Source organism: Capra hircus, chromosome 10, assembly GCF_001704415.2.
Source record: "Capra hircus breed San Clemente chromosome 10, ASM170441v1, whole genome shotgun sequence".
Lineage (NCBI taxonomy): Eukaryota > Metazoa > Chordata > Mammalia > Artiodactyla > Bovidae > Capra > Capra hircus.
In genome coordinates this window covers 88,877,377-88,894,605 of record NC_030817.1, presented here as the reverse complement: position 1 = coordinate 88,894,605, position 17,229 = coordinate 88,877,377, and the positions used below count along the sequence as shown (strand labels likewise).

Here is a 17,229-nt window from a genome sequence, read left to right as displayed (position 1 = left end):
TGCTCCCCAGAAGGCACCCCCACTCACTCATGGAGTATTTTGCATACAACTTCAGAGGGCTATAGAATCCAAACTGAAGGTCTGTTCTGGAAGAATTATGAGACAAATACAAATCTACTATTTTTAGAGGGGTTCATCTGCTTCTTTCCTCCACCCTTTCTCTAGTTCAGCCTTTAAAGACCAGAGAATTGCCAAAGAAATCTCTGAGCAAAGTATTACACTGAACTCCCTTGTAACTTCCTAGGGAGCATGCAGAAGCCGCTGTCAACTCCAAGAGGTATTCCAGAGAAACTGCCAGCTGCTCAGGGAGGAGATGCTCATCACTGGCTCCAAGCATCGCCCACCCTTGCAGTACCAGCTCCGGGTGCTGGGAACCACTTACCCATACAAAGCACACCTCCCTCTGTGTCTGGATGCATCTTTTAAAGTGAAAGTTGCTCAGTTGCATCCGACTCTTTGCAATCCCACGGAATATTCAGTCCATAGAATTCTCCAGGCCAGAATACTGGAGTGGGTAGCTTCTCCCTTCTCCAGGGAATCTTCCCAACCCAGGGATTGAACCCAGGTCTCCTGCATTGCAGGCAGATTCTTTACCAGCTGAGCCACAGGGGAAGCCCAAGAATACTGGAGTGGGTAGCCTATCCGTTCTCCGGGGATCTTCCTGACCCAGGAATCAAACCAGGGTCTCCTGCATTGCAGGCAGATTCTTTACTAACTGAACTATCAAGGAAGCCTGGATGTACCTTTGGTTAGTATCTATACTAGAAACCACATGTAATCAATCACCTTGCAGTCTTCATTCTCCACTGCAAGCACATGATCTTGTTCGTGTGTTTTAACCAGTCACGGTTGCCACCAGTCAAAGCAAGAATGTACAAATGCGGAATGGGGGAAAAAGGGACATTTACATCAATTAATTTTAGCAGCATCTTTATTGCAACAAAGAACCTGTAATAAAATGCAACAAAACTAATGTTTCACTTTACATGATTAAAAGCCATGTAGCTGAAAATGAGAAAACCCATAAACTTACTGGAGTGAGACATGCAGTTCTTTTTATACAAGTCAATGCTTAAAACAGCAGGCACTTTATGTTCTAAAATTAAAGACCTGAACTCCAATTGCGCTGAATGCAACATTAATTTGTATTTGGGTTATTTAAAAACAAACATACAAACACTACTGCTCTCTCTGTGAGGGACTTCTTAAATGATTACCTAGAACTGTCCTTTGACAAAGTAAGAAAAGGCTGGAGCCAGCACCTTGCACTACCATGCCTTCATATTTTAGGCTGCGAGATGGACAGGTGAGGTTGGGCTGTGGAAAGGTGAGTCAGGAAAGTTTCCTATGTCCGCTGGGAACGGACACTCAGCTTCCATATCTTAGTTTAGATATGGCCATGTCTCTTTGCTTACTTTAAATAGCTCTAATTTGGGTTCCTAGGCTTAAACAAGCACTTTATATCCCAAGCCCCAAACCTCCCACTACACTGAGGAAGACACGTTGAGTGTAACAATTTTAATTAACTTCAGAATGTCATATACTAATTAGAAGTACTGCTTCATTAATAAGCATGCTTAGCATTTACTTCAGAATGGAAAAATTAACCATTTTATGTTATCTTTAAAATGTTTCATAGGAATATATTAATAAATACTTCTTTAAAAATTTGCCTTTTCTACATATCATTTAACTACCATGAGTTGGGATATCTGGATGGAGTCTAGTACTGACAAAGCACTAAGGGGCTGTGTGGCCACGGGTATATTTTCTTCTCTCTATATGGAGGTTCCTCCTCTAAAAAACGAGAACATCAGGTTATATCAAAGATATAATAGCTTGAAAGTTCTGTAATTCTATAGTAATGAGAGATCTCATAGGAATCATTCCACCTAAAGAGAGACAATATTACAGAGAGGTGGGATACACTTTTCTTTAAGAAATAAAACAAGTAAAAGTGAGCATCAGTTATCTATTACCTCATTCTTTTGAAAAATCATGCATGCATTGTGACTTCTTCCTCTTATGTATGAGGCATTGGAAACAAGCCAGGAATAGCAAGAGGGAAAAACCTTCATTCCAAAATTAATCTCCAGACCAAGGGGAGATAGTTAATATCTTCTGCTTCTTTCAGAGTGAAAAAACAGCCAATAATTATTGTATGAGGAGCAATCTTAACTATTGTTTTAGGTTCTTGAAAATCAGTCCAGTGTAAAAATCACCTATTATTTTCTTAATCCAACTCAGTCCTATAGGAGAGTTTCTTAAAGTAGCCCCACAAATGACTTGCTTTAGAGTCACCTGGAAAGCTTGTTAGAAATGCAGATTCCTGGTCTCCACTTAATCAACCAAATCCAAATTTCTAAGAGTAAGGTTCAAGAGTGCATTTCTTTTCAAAAGCATCCCAGATGAATCAGATCTTGAGTCTCGCTGCTCAACATACAAGCAACCATACCTACCTGATGGCTGTTCAAGTGCACTCAATTATCAAACCTACAAAACTCCCCGTTGATGTTTAACCTAGTGCTTTTTGGTTCTCATTAAAAATGTTGCTATACTCTTGCCTTTTAGTTTGTTGCCCATACATAGGGTACAAATAGTTTTAGTGAGGTTTCTACAGATTGCCTGAATTGACTATGCTTTTCACATTGATTTTAAAGATCAAATTCAGTCAAGTTGTCTTTCTGCATGCAAATTCAGTCAGGTGTTTTCCCCCTCTATAGAAGGCGAATGGCCTTTAACTGACTGTCAGGGCAGTTAAACAGATGCATTCCTTGTGATGGGAGGAAAGCAGATGGCAAGAAGCAAAAGGAAAACACCTGTGAATCTGAGAGTCCATGAAGTTCCTCTAAGGTTTGTTTGGTAAAATACGAGATGCCATTTTGAAAACACAGCGATATTGGGTAAAAGGTTTCAAATGAACAACTGTCTAAAAGCTACTGTATACCATTTCTACTTTGCATATTATATAAGGATATATCCTCGGAGGCCAACTAGGTCCACAAACAAAAATCGTCTTCAGTAATCAGATACAAACTTAAGTCATGGGGGAAAATACTTTCTTGGGGAAGAATATTACCCAAATCAATTTAATTTAACATTGAAAAGAATATAAACATATCTCAGCATGGGAAAATATCATAAACAAGAAAATCAATACATATACAGTCATAGGGAAAAGTGTGGTACCTATAATACAGTATAAATACAAAAACAGCAAAACCCAATCCCCCTCCATGGACAGAACCACCAGGTCACCCTGCCATCTCTGGACCTCTCCCACCTCCCATGTGGCCCTCAAAGATGAAGTCCACATCTCAAGCACAGTTATCTTTACTAATGGAGGCTGTGCTCTCTAGGATTAGGACTCTATTCACTCTGTAATGGTGACAAGAGAATAAAATTTTTTTCTCTTGGAACATTGTTTAGAAGTACTGATAATGACTTTCCAAACATTGAGGCTTGTGATAAAAAGGGTCAAACTCTTGGGTGCCTTCTCTGACATTGGCTCCAATGTGACCCAGCTAGCACCCTAAGATTCTAAGATGACAGATCCCAATCAGCACCAATCAGCACTATGAGCTCCCTTAATAGTCAAGTGCTAGGGCTAAATCAGGAAAATGTCATGGCCATTCAAGAAATCGCTTATAAGCCTTGAACACTGAAAAAGAGTCATGGCTGGCTGGGGATCAGTTTATGGTAAAGAGGTTGTCTGGAAACCTCTGTATTTTAAGATCACAATATTTAAATGATGCTCAAATAATTTATAAAGGTTCAAGAAAGTTTCAATTTGTAAGGCTTCCAAAATTAAGAAGAAAATAACAAAAATTAGAATTAGAAATGTAAAAGTAACTGTAAGGAGCTTTTCTTCCCCTGAATAATGTTAGTCTGTAACTGTTGGCAAGAGAGTGATTTCTCAATTCTGGTTTCCTTAACTAATATTCTAGGAGTTTAAATTTCAATTCTTAAACTTTTTCATGAGTATTTTTGGTCAGATTATACTTCTGCTTAGTTCTTAAGCAGACCCTTGCCTTCTCCTCTCCCTGCCATTCTCCACACCCTGGTCTCCCTGACTCCACCAAAATTCCCTTCCATTGCCCTAAAACTCTGGAACATTTTAGTGAGGAAATACCCAATGGAAAATGGCACCACTAAATTTTCTGAAGAATACGAGTGAATGTGTACTTTCTTCTTTTCCCAAAGGGAAAGGAATTGCCTGCAAATATTTAAGCTCTAATTATCTGATTAAAATTTTCCTGCCTGTAATTATCAATATTATAATCATGCTACATATATAGTTACTTGCCTTTATGTGAAAAGAAAAACCCACTCGGTCATATCATCAAAGAGAACCATTTATACTAGATACAATTTAAATTGGCTAAAAACTGGTCAGAGTTTGAATGAAACAAAGTAAGTGTCTTTAGGAGGCCACTAACTTAACCTTGAACAATCATTAATGATTGGTTAAGTCTTAGGTTTAATAGTGATTACTTTATAACATGCTGGATACACCCCAAGCAATGAAGCAGAAGCTATTCAATTACATTTAAGTGCTATCAAATCTGTAACTAGTCAGAGATTCTGGAATTGAACCAAGCCAATCACTAATATCATCATATTTTAACAAACTCAGAAGTATACTGTAAAAATACACTAAGTCCATGAGGTTTCATAATGCTATTAAAAATGAAAATAAGGTAGTATGAATACATGGTGCTAATGTCTTATTTTTCTCAGTGATTCTCAAGGTATTGCTGGGTCCCTTAGAAATATGTGTCATTTAATTTTGTGTGTGTATGGTTAAGGTATTAGATTACTATCCACAAGCTGTAAACACCTGCATGGCACCAGATGTACTTTCAAAAGTAGATGTTATGTGGCAAGTACCAAAATGTGATGATCAATTCTCTACTGATTAAATTTAAACTTCCTCATTTGGTTAAACAGCCAGTGTATACCAGAGTTCTACACAGGTCAAAATTATATCACTTTCAGAGCAGCAATACGTGATCCAAGGTTTTCTTGAAGGTAGTGCAAAAGGTGCAGTTCATAATGTTCTCCAGATTCAGGGACTCTTATGCTGTGTCTCTCCTGAGGATAGATCTTAAAAACAACAACAAAATCAAAATACAAAAAATAAGAACTTAGTATCTCCTTCCAAAGCTTTCCAGAGATTCTCAATGGGATTAATAACATGGAGCAGAGCTTCTCCAAGATACTGCATACACAACCTCCAATGTAAAGGCTCCCCTCCTTTTTTTCTTTATTATTATTAAAAACCTTTTTTTTGGCCACGTCCCACAATGTGTAGGCTCTTAGTTCCTGTCCAAGGCAGGCACCAATGCCCCCTGCACTGGAGTGTGGCATCTCAACCACTGAACTGCTGGGGAAGTCCCTCTTCTTTTTGTAATTCCCTATGTGTCACTAAGCTTACAGAAGGATCAATGGTTCTCCAAGTGTGGTTTGCAGACTTCTGGAGTCTTCAGAAACCCTTTCAAGGGATACACAGGGCCAAAACTACTTTCAGGACAAAACTAAGACAAAACTAAGACATTAAAGAATCAGCGTTTATTCACTGTGTTGGCACCTGCACTGATAATGAAAGGCAATGGTGGGTAAAACTTCTGGTGCCTTAGCATGGATCAAATCAGTGACACACACTTTAGTAAATAGGAAAAAATGCCAGCTTCATTTAAGCAGAAGTAAAATTTAGAATTTTATTAAATTGCAACCCTTGAGCAGAGGTCTTTTTATATTCTGTGGTGATAAAATGGGCAGAATGCATAAAGCACTTCTGCTACAGGATGTCTGAAGGGAAAGACTTGTACAACTGAGTTTTCTTTCTTTTATCTGTGCCTTGAGGCACGCAAGCTCTTAAATCCCCAACCGGGGATCGAACCCATACCCCCTGCACTGAAGTGTGGCGTCTTAACCACTGGATTGCCAGGGTCTCTAAAACTGAGCTTATAAATGGAACTCCATTTTCTCACTTGAAAGAAAGACATCTACGGTGATTCAGACTTGGCTATTTGGCAAACATTCTCTCAAAAATAATGTGAGCTGGCTACTTCAAAGACAACATTGACAGTATTTGTTGTTAGTGACAAATTTCGAGATTTTAAGTGAAAATTAGAATTTTGGAAAACGTGCATCTACCACTACTGTTTCATGAGTTTCCCAATACCTGGAAGACTTTTCTGTTGGGATCAGTGGCAGCATTAATGCATGTGATTTTTAAAATACTGTATGATGAAATCAGTCAACAACTAGAGGTGAACCAGTGTTTTCCAGATGACCAATGCATGGATAAAAGATGCATCTGAAGTACAAGATCCACCCAACAGACTATAACAGAGCATGAAAAGTTTACAGATACGGCTTCGGATTCCACACTAAAACTAACCTGTAAGAAAGTACCATTTGTCCAGCTTATAGTGTAGCAACAAAGAAGAACAGCCATTATTATCTGAAAAAGCTAAGACATTACTCCCATTTCTTAGCTAGGTATTTTGTGAGGCTGAAACTTCTTCACTTATTTAGCCAAAACAACACTGCACAACAGAAGTAGCTACGAGCATTGAGGTGTTATTTCTTATTAAGTCAGATATTAAAGGGATTTATAAATATGTAAAACAGTACTAACTTTCTCAGTAAACTTTAAATTGTTTTCCCCCATTAAAAAAATGTGATCTGTGCTAATATGTAATAATAGTTTATCATTGTTAAATAAATAAATATTTTAAGATTTTCTTAGTCAATGTAAGAGCAATACTCATAGACATAACTCACGCAAACAAAAACTGTCTGGTATATAAAAGGGTCCTGAGACCCCTGAAAACTGATGCTATAGCTAAATACCTCATAGTTTACCTGAATAAATGCCAACTGAAACATAAAAGAAGGAAAAGTCACATTCTTCATTTCTTACGAGTGTATAACCCACGCAAGGAGTAGAAACAAGGAAGGGAAGGAACAGTTTCTCTTACAGGCTTTTTTTTTTTTTTAAATAATGGAGCAATGGAGGTGGGTAACTTTTGGTTTCTGCCCCACTGTCAATATAAAATAGAAGAAAATTAAAAGACCATATATTCAGGTCCTAAAAATCCTTTACAACAATGAAATCAAGTAGCATTTCCTCACCCTTCCAAGGGGAAGAAGAAAAGCAAAGGAGGATAGTGAATGGACTCCTGTCATCTTGTCCACGATTACAAACTGAAAGCAGATACAGATACACAAGTCATGTAATCGGACAGGCCGATTTTCATCCTGACTTCAATAGAATAGAACCTTAACTTTTATCCAACCAGAGGCACTGCTAACTATGCCTATTATTTCAGTTCTCTTAAGCAGAGAGTAGCCACAGCTGAAAATTCAACCTCACTCCATAGTTTATTATATTCCAAAGTAACCAATCATGAATCATGACTATTTTAATCAGAAAATTAAAAGAACTCACCTGTAAATCATATGGCTTTCCAGCCCTCACTAAAAAACTCAGTAATATACTGGTGTGTGCAAAATGAACATTCTCATCCAAGAACCCATGTAAGAGTAGTAAACGATTTGGTCTGGAGAAATGGAAATATCAGAGGATGAGGTAAAATAGAGAATATGGGAAAACTACTTAACTTGTTAAAACTAACCATAACCTACTACAATAATTTCCTTATACTGTAATGTTAGAATAAGGATTCAACATTTCAATATTAAATTAGTAATATATCAACCAGATGCTACATGTAATGAAAAACATTAAATCTGTTCAATTTTCTATTAAGATATTATCATACATTAATAATTACAGCATATCCCTAGAAAAAGAATAATCATATATGCTATTTGTAAAATATATGGAAGCAGAAATGGGATTTTTTCCACTCTGAAACAGTGGCGGTGTGCTGTGCTTAGTTGCTCAGTTGTGTCCAACTCTTTGAGACCCCATGGATTGTAGCCTGCCAGGCTCCTCTGTCCATGGACATTCTCTAAGCAAGAATACTGGAGTGGGTTGCCATGCCCTCCTCCAGGGAAACACTGGTATACTTAATAAGCTTCTTTTAGCACTTAAGCAATTGCTTCAAATATAACTTGCTAAAAAACCCAAATTATATGAACTAGCCTATAATTCAGCTTTAAGAAAACAGCCATGCTTTCTAGTAATCCATAAAATAATAGTTTTATTTTTGTCATATCTGTAGCTTTCCTTATTATTAAAGACAATCTTAAAAAATACAATTTTAAATTTATAATTTTAATTTTAAAGCTTGAACTTACTCAGAGGGGAATTTTTCTGCTTGCATGGCTACAGATCCTAAGTAATAGCCCTGTTCATTCTGGTCAGGGTGACCCATATAACGTTCCGTGTAGCCTGTATCATAGAAGATCCACAGAGTGACTGGGGCCCCAGCAATAGCAACCTACAGAAGACAACAGTGACAGTCAAGCGCGGTTCAGAAAAGAATGGTTAACACTGAGAGTCTGTAACTGCAAATTTATAGGCTACAATTATCTTTAGGCTTTAGCCTCACAACTGCGGTCTCAGGCTACCCAGAAAATCAAAGGGGAATGCCAAGGTCACGAACTTGATACTTAATGAGTCAGATAGCTTCATGTTCCACAGAGGTGGCACACACTAAATCCTTAACCTGGGCTGGATGAAACACAAACATGAGTCTCCATGAGAAGAGGAGGCTGAGCTAGAACATATGACTGCCTCGGTGTAATGAGGAAAAACACGGGACAAGCGCCAGCTTTACATAGGAAGGGCAGTCACTTTCTTCTTTTTTGTTCTTTTAGCTTCCGTTGGCAGTACAAAATGTAAAACAATGAATGAAATTTATTTACGTACTAAACACTTGTCTCATTTTAAGGCTCCCATACAGTTTTATATTTAATTATTGTAGCTGTATTTCTTGACAGCTGCAAGCCTGGGAAAATTATGGCAGTATTCAGACTTCACTTCATGGTTATTATAAATAAAGATTATCTGAATATACAAAAACCTTATCACTTTTATTCCTAAAAATAAATAATTTCCACTGTAAAATAAAATCATGTTAATGAAATATTAAAAAAAGAAAAATGCAGATAGATCCCTGCCCTCAGAGGCTGTAGCCCAATAATTAAACAAATAAGAACAACCCAATAAGAATGTGGGTTTTACTAATCATGACAATCTCCCATAATATTTGGCATATGTCTGTTAATAGCTAATAACTGATCAAGCGGACAAGTATTTTACACAGATATATACAGATAAAGAAATAGAAATATATATCCCACAAGTTGACAAGATAAATCTATTATTTCTCATGGCTGTTAAACACACAAACCCTAACATTTCATAATACTGTCAACTTCAGAAATTTGGTTCTTTTCTTGTATCTCAATTTATAGAAAATTCTACCCTTATTGCAAAAGAAATACCATAGGAAATCACATACCCTGAAGATATCTGACCTCTGCATTAACGCCATTAGGGACAGGTATCCTCCATAGGACCAGCCATGGATGCCCACACGATCTAAGTCAATGAAATCATATTGAGAGGCTAGATACTGGAGTCCTTCCACTTGATCGTCAATTTCTATTTGACCCTGTCAAAAAAGGGAGAACATTTCACTGATTCTGATAAATAAAAATCTCATTATAAGAGTGTTTTGAAAGCTGGCAGATGTTCTTACTAAAAACACCTGTGTTTTTTTTTTTTAGAAAAGAACTTATTATTGATTGAGATTCTGTGGCTTGGAAAAAATTTTTTTACCTCTATTTAGAGATAGGAGCCTATAGCTTCTGTTGCTAGCCTGTCCTAGAGTTTAGTTACCCCTTAGTCACAAAGTTCTTTCCTACTGCAACCCCAAATGTCCTTTGTCATATGGGTATTTCCCATTTCCATTTGTTCTGTTGTCTGCTAAGAGGTCAGCATCTTCCTTGTAACAAGCCTTCCTATACCCAAAGATGAAAAATTAGCCCCCTTAAGTGGATGACTAATTTTACTTCTCTTTAAAACTTCATGCAATAAAGTGGAAGGAATCACTCTTGAGGTCTTGTCCTCCTCTTTGCCCATTATCTACCTCTAGGAATTGAACATACAATTTCTTTAAAGTCCTATATAGTCCTAATTCCTATCACCACCACCCTATCTGTATTACTAGGCCTGCCAGTGCACACAATCTCACTTCACTGAGCCAAAAACAAAAATAAAAACAAAAACTTACATGAGAATACAACATAAGGTCAAAGAACTGGCTGTGGGAGAAAATCCCCATGTCTTACTCAGCATGTCCAATACACTGGCAAACACAGTAACTGCCTTACTGTGCAAAAGGAACATCGGATTCTCATCATTTCCCAAAGCAGCAGAAAGGACATGGGGCATCTCTAAAAGGTAGCATTTAAAGCTTCCTGTAGAGAGAAAGAGGCTTGTCACAAGGAAGGCACTAACCAGTTGGTTTCTCTCTTCACAGAGGACAGAACAAATCTCAATTATTCCTCTTAATAGTGTACAGGATGCTGAAAACTAAATGTGATGCCTTCTGGCTAAACTGGACATAAAAAATAGAAAGAGAGGGGGTTTCTATGTAAAGTGGTTCTTTCTCAGCTCCACAAAGCTACTTATAGGTGGACTGGAATAGCCTAGTGAGGATCAGGTGGCACCTCCCCTCCCATCCCACACACACGCTCACACATGTGCACATGCACACTCACGCACAGTCCCTTCCTCGTTTCTGTCTCTGGGATTTCACATCAAACAAAGCACCAAAAACTGCAAATGTCTTTAAAAGAGAAATGCTGGTATGCTCACACACCATTTTATACTTAAAGGCGCCTTCAAATTTAAGCCCTCGGTGGCAGGACCCCCTGTTGTCTATCACCACAACCACATAGCCCAGAGAGGCCAGGGTGTTCAGTCGGAAGTACTTCACGCCTTTAAACCGATTATTCACCAACTGCACCTGAGGAAGAAAGACAACTTCAGTGAAATGTATTCTATGGTGACACACAAAAGCAAATGAGAGAGGCAGGATGCTGCTAAAAATAGAAAGCTTACATTTTTAATATTTTGCCTATAAAATGAAATTATTTTCTTGTGGCAAGAATACATAAAATGGACCCTCTTAAAAATTTAAGTGTACAATACTGTATTGTAATCACAGGACAATTTTGCACAGCAGATCTCAAGAACTTATTCATCTTGCATAATTCAGGGTTTTTTTTAAAGGTCACTGTTTAGTAACTCCCTCTTTCCCCTTCCCTGATATATTTTTAAATTAACTTAAATCTTTTCATGTTTATGTTCTTTTCTTTCTTAACTTCACATGCAAAGTTAGAGGATTAATGAACAATTACAGACTTCAAAATCATAATCTAGATATTAACTACAAGATAAATGATTTAGTCTATTCCATAAAAAAGTTACAAGAATGATTACTTCTACCTTGAGAAAGAAATGCACCCTTCAAATGATGGAACAGGATCATTTTTTTTTCTCCCTACCTGTATATTCTGGGATTGTCTCTGACCAGTAGAGGGAAAACTTCAGTACTTTAATAAAATACTGTGACCAGTCAGCTTACTTTTTCCTGTTACACAGATCAGTGCAAAAGGTGATGATTCTTAAAAAACTTTAGCATCCTAGAAACTATACTTCAAAATGACTGAGAAATTATATGCAGCTTAGTGCTTCACCAGAAGTAAACTCTCCAGTGAAAAGACTTTAACTAATGGGCAAAAAGCTACAGAAGTTCAAGGTTTTGGTGGACACTAAGAGGAAAGAGGAACTAAAGAGCCTCTTGATGAGGTGAAGGAGGAGAGTGTAAGAGCTGGCTTAAGACTAAATATTTAAAAAACTAAGATCATGGCATCCAGCCCCATTACTGCATGGCAAATAGAAGGGAAAAGGTGGAAGTAGTGACAGATTTCCTCTTCTTGGGCTCCAAAATCACTGCAGACGGTGACTGCAGCCATGAAATCAGAAGACGATTGCTTCTTGGCAGGAAAGTGATGACAAACCTAGACAGTGTGCTGAAAAGCAGGGACATTACTCTGCCAACAAAGGTCCGTACAGTCAAGGCTATGGTCTTCCCAGGGGTCACATGATTGTGAGAGCTGGACCATAAAGAAGGTAGAATGCCGAACAACTGATGCCTTCAACTGTGGTGCTGGAGAAGACTCCTGAAAGTCCCTTGGACAGCAAGAGATTAAACCCATCTTTTGTTTTGTTTTGTTCCATTTCTTGGTGCCAGAACCTGGGACAAACCAGTCAATCTTAAGGAAGATCAACCCTGAATATTCACTGGAAGGACTGAAGCTGAAGCTGAAGCTCCAGTATCCTGGGCATCTGACGTGAACAGACGACTCATTGGAAAAGTCCCTGATGCTGGGAAAGATTGAGGGCAGAAGAAGAAGAGGGCGTCAGAGGAAGAGATGGCTGGAAGGCATCACCGATGCAATGAACATGAACTTGGGCAAACTCCAGGAGACGGTGAGGGACGGGGAGGCCTGGAGTGCTGCAATCCATGGGGTCGAAAAGAGTCAGACAACTGGGGGACTGAACAACAACAACAAAGACAGATAATAAACAAAAAATTTTGCATTCTGGCAAAATTGAGAAAGTGTTCTCTGGTGGAAACCATTGGGAAAACCAAGTTAGTCAGGAATTAAAATAAGAATTGATGCTATCTTCACTCAATCAACATCTACTGATCATTTACTGGGCTAGACGGGAGGTGGGCATGTACAAAAATCTTCCTTTTGAACTTCTGGATGCTTAGTTACCATTGTAACAACTGCCAAACAGGTCTTTCTGTTTCTATACTTGCTTCCATATAAGCTATTCTCATAGTAACAGAACGATGTTTTAAAAATGTAAACCAGGTATGACTTTATAGCTTGGCTCCTTCTAATGGTTGGGCATTTAGATCAGAGTAAGATCTAAACTCCTTACCACTGCATTCGAGACCCTACAATATTTGGTCCTTGGCTATTTTCTCTCACCTCGTCTCATACCACTTCTCCCCCTTGAGCACTGTATTCCAGTCTTACTATCAATTATATTGAGTTGGTTCTAACCCCAGGACCTTGACATTTATTTTTCCCTTAGATCTTTAACGTGGCTCATCCCTTCTCATCCTCTGCAACCTTAGAGAGCTTCCTTGACCTTCCGATCAGAACCCTCATTTTAGTCACTTTGTTATCTTCCAACAATTATTCATAACACTGCCATTATATGAAGTTATATAATTTATCTTATTTTCCTCATTAATCTTCATGAGGGTGGGACATTAGTCTGACTTGTTCATTGTGGTATCCTCACTGCCTAGAATACTGCTTGGTACATAACAGGCACTCAGTAACTATTTGCTGAATGAATGAATGAAAAATAGAGAATGATGGTTTTCCTTTCTACCTTGGAAAGAGGTGTTTGGTAGGCAAAAGTGCTTGTTTTCCAAGGAAGGGAGCTGCAAAAAGTAGTAAGCCTAGAAGAGCACAAATACGAACATATAAAAAAAATTAACTCACTTCTTTGCCTGCTGTAAATCACCGAAGACGGCCTCAGTTGCCTGATAGAAACATTTTCCCCCAGAGCCAGTGTTTTTGCCTTTGTAGCCTCAAGGCCTGCTTCTTCTTAGAAGAAGGTACTTACACATAATGCCCTTTAGCACCAAGAATTCAAAAGTTTTCTTCAGTTATCAATTCTTCAAAACCTGTACTCTGCTATTTTAACCTCACTTATGCATTTATGTTTGCAGAACAGTGTCCAACACATAGGAAGTATCATAAGTATCTGTTAAATAAACATTTTTACTTATTTATTTTTAAAGGTATTCACTTTTATTAATAACCATGTATTGATTTCACACATAGTTGAAATAAAACTTTTTACAATCCACGGTATGATCCATGATTAAATACACATCAAAAGTACAGAGAAAGACATTCATTTTTTGATATAATGATGTGAGATTTGTGACTTTAACGCTTACCAAACAAAGCCTAGGAAGCACTTAGTAAGCATGATATACACTAATTCCATGCCTTTTCCAGGAAGGGTTTCTAACAAGTTTCTAGGTTGCTGCTAAGTCACTTCAGTTGTGTCCGACTCTGTGTGACCCCAAAGACAGCAGCTCACCAGGCTCCCCCGTCCCTGGGATTCTCCAGGCAAGAACACTGGAGCGGGTTGCCATTTCCTTCTCCAATGCATCAAAGTGAAAAGTGAAAGTGAAGTCGCTCAGTCGTGCCCGACTCTTTGCGACCCCATGGACTGCAGCCTACCAGGTTCCTCCATCCATGGGATTTTCCAGGCAAGAGTACTGGAGTGGGGTGCCACTGCCTTCTAAATAAACAACACTACTGTCATCAGTAAAAAGTTTAAAGCAATAAGCCTTAACAACTTCAAACAGAATTATTTGTTGCTTTCCTTGGTTTCACTTATGTCCTACTGCAGGCACTGCTACATTTAATCAGGAAGTAATTCCTTTCATGTTATGAATTGAGACATTGTTCCTTATTCAAAAAGACTTCCACTTTGACCTGAATACCCATCAAGGGAAGAAAAAAAAAAAAAGGCTTGGATCACTTTTAGGATTTAATCAAATTTTGCAAGGTTACTGTGTGCTAGTAGAAAGATCTGGTCTTACATTAAGGAGTCTCTTCGTAACTAATCAAAATGATTATCAAACACAAAGATGAATGATCTCCCAATGGGTTGAAGTGCCAACCAGTTTTATCACTCAAAGTCTTATGGTGACATCTCCCTGCAGACTGAACACCAGATTTTCCTCTGGCCTCACCAAAGAACACTTTGAGAAGCAAACAGCTCTATTTTAGTGGTATTAAGTACATTCACACTGTTGTGCAACCACCACTGATTTCCAGAGTCTTTTCATCAGCTCAAACAGAAACTTCAAATCTTTAAACAATAATTCCCTATCCCTCCCCCAGTCCCTGACAAACTCTACTCTACTTTCTATCTCTATGAATTTGCTTCTTCTGGGTATCTCACACAAGTGGAATAATACAATATTTATCCTTTTGTGCCTGGCTTATTTCACTTAGCACAATATCCTCAGGTTTATCCATGTAGCATAAGTCAGAACTTCCTCCTTTTTTAAGGGTGCATAATATTCCTTTATATATCATATTTTGTTTACCCATTTGTCTATCAATGGACACTGGGGTTGCTTCTACCTTTTGGCTATTGTGAATGATGTTGCAATTGACACTGCATACCTGTAACTCAAACAAGTATCCGAGTCTCTGCTTTCAATTCTTTTGGGTATATAGCCTGAAATGGAATTGCTGGATCAGATTATGATTCTATGTATACATTTTTGAAGTACTGCTATATTGTTTTTCACAGCGGCTGCATCATTTTACATTCCCATCAGCAAAGTAGAGTTCCAATTTTTCTACACCCTTACCAACATTTATTATTTTCTTTTTTATTAAAAAAAGAGCTATTCTAAAGGGTATGACGTGCTATCTCACTGTGGTTTTGATTTGCATTTCCCTAATGATTAGTGACACTATCTTTTCACATGGCTTAGACTTTTTAAACTTAATTACTAATGTAAGGGGGGCTTCCCTGGTAGCTCAGACGGTAAAGCATCTGCCTACAATGTGGGAGACCGGGGTTCAATCCCTGGGTTGGGAAGATCCCCTGGAGAAGGAAATGGCAACCCACTCCAGTACTCTTGCCTGGAAAATCCCATGGACTGAGGAGCCTGGCAGGCTACAGTCCATAAGGTCACAAAGAGTCGGACATGACTGAGCGACTTCACTTCACTAATATGAGGAGTCCTTTAGTCTTAAAAATCTAGATAACCAGCTAGTTTTTATATGTTTTTCACATATCTCACATATCATTTCTTCATTGGGAAGAAGAAACATCCTTCTTTTTTAAATAACAGAACATGTAAAGCTTTTAAGAGTGCCCTGTAGTTTCTTGAATTTCTTTATATTACACCTTTAAGTTCACAAAGATCTGGCTTTCAAGTTTTTAAGAGAAGTCTCATTTAACTCTTTCATAATTTATGTGTAGATAACTACAATGAAAATCATGTTTTGTTTGTAAAACACATTAAACAATGGCAAAGTGACAAGTTGATATATGATCATCACTGCTGAGATGTTATGGCTTATGTAGCTACCTTTTATGTTTTCGGTAACTTGACACCTAGATACACTTCCAGATCCGAATAACTGGATATAACTATAAAACAGGATATTTACTGAATTCTAGAGAGTTGTAATTGGACCTCCCTGATGGTGCAGCAGATAAGAATCCATCTGCCAATGCAGGAGACACAGGTTCAATCCCTGGTCTAGGCAGATCCCACACGCCACGGTGCAACTAAGTCCATGTGCCACAACTACCGAGCCTGTGCTCTAGAGCCCAGGAGCCGCAACTCCTGAAGCTGCGAAGCCTACGCACCTAGAGCTGTGCTCTGCAACAAGAGAAGCCGTCACAACGAGAACCCGCGCGACTGCAACAAAGAGTAGCCCCTGTGGCCAAACCTACAGAATGCCTGAGTATAGTAACAAAGACCCAGCACAGTCAAAAACAGATTAATTTTAAAAAAGAGAGAGAGAGTTATATTAGGAAAAAAACATATACATATGTACAATTCTAACTTCTTTAGGGGCTCAATGTGAGATATATAACCAAGATTAAACTTTAAAAAAAAAATTACCAGTTAACCAACTAACCTAACCAAAACACTTTACTCTGATAGTAAAATTTCCTTAACACTCACATGCTACTATTTAACGCAGGAAAAAAAAGAAAATCAATATGTAAACTTCTTGCGGCGCTGAAGAATAGTATGTGCTGTACTAAGCTGCTTCAGTCATGACTCTTTGCGACCCCGTGGACTGTAGCCCAGCAGGCTCCTCTGTCCATGGGGTTCTCCAGACAAGAATACTGGAGTGGGTGCCATGTCCTCTTCCAGGGGATCTTCCCAACCCAGGGATCGAAACTGCATGACTTGGGTCTCCTGCACTGGCAGGCAGATTCTTTACCACCAATGCCATCTCGGAAGCCTCGGGTTTAAAGGCTGCTGCTAAGTCGCTTCAGTCGTGTCTGACTCTGTGCAACCCCATAGACGGCAGCCCACCAGGCTCCCCCGTCCCTGGGATTCTCCAGGCAAGAACACTGGAGTGGGGTGCCATTTCCTTCTTCAATGCGTGGAAGTGAAAAGTGAAAGTGAAGTCACTCAGTCGTGTCTG

At 38.5% G+C, this 17,229-nt stretch overlaps 1 protein-coding gene across 6 annotated transcripts in view; it reads right to left on the bottom strand.

Moving 5' to 3' along the window:
* DPP8 (dipeptidyl peptidase 8) overlaps window positions 914-17,229 on the bottom strand; it is a 53,418-nt gene continuing 37,102 nt past the window's right edge. For 5 of the 6 annotated variants that reach the window (XM_005685108.3, XM_018053645.1, XM_018053647.1 and 2 more), the window contains 5 exons: window positions 10,809-10,955; window positions 9,444-9,596; window positions 8,275-8,417; window positions 7,460-7,571; window positions 914-5,106 (listed from right to left, as the gene is read on the bottom strand). In XM_005685108.3, coding sequence (XP_005685165.1) covers window positions 4,984-5,106; window positions 7,460-7,571; window positions 8,275-8,417; window positions 9,444-9,596; window positions 10,809-10,955 — 678 coding nt within the window. In that variant the 3' untranslated portion in view covers window positions 914-4,983. Of the gene's footprint in view, window positions 5,107-7,459; window positions 7,572-8,274; window positions 8,418-9,443; window positions 9,597-10,217; window positions 10,405-10,808; window positions 10,956-17,229 lie in introns of those variants that run through there. The other variant, XR_001918600.1, reaches the window with a different exon arrangement.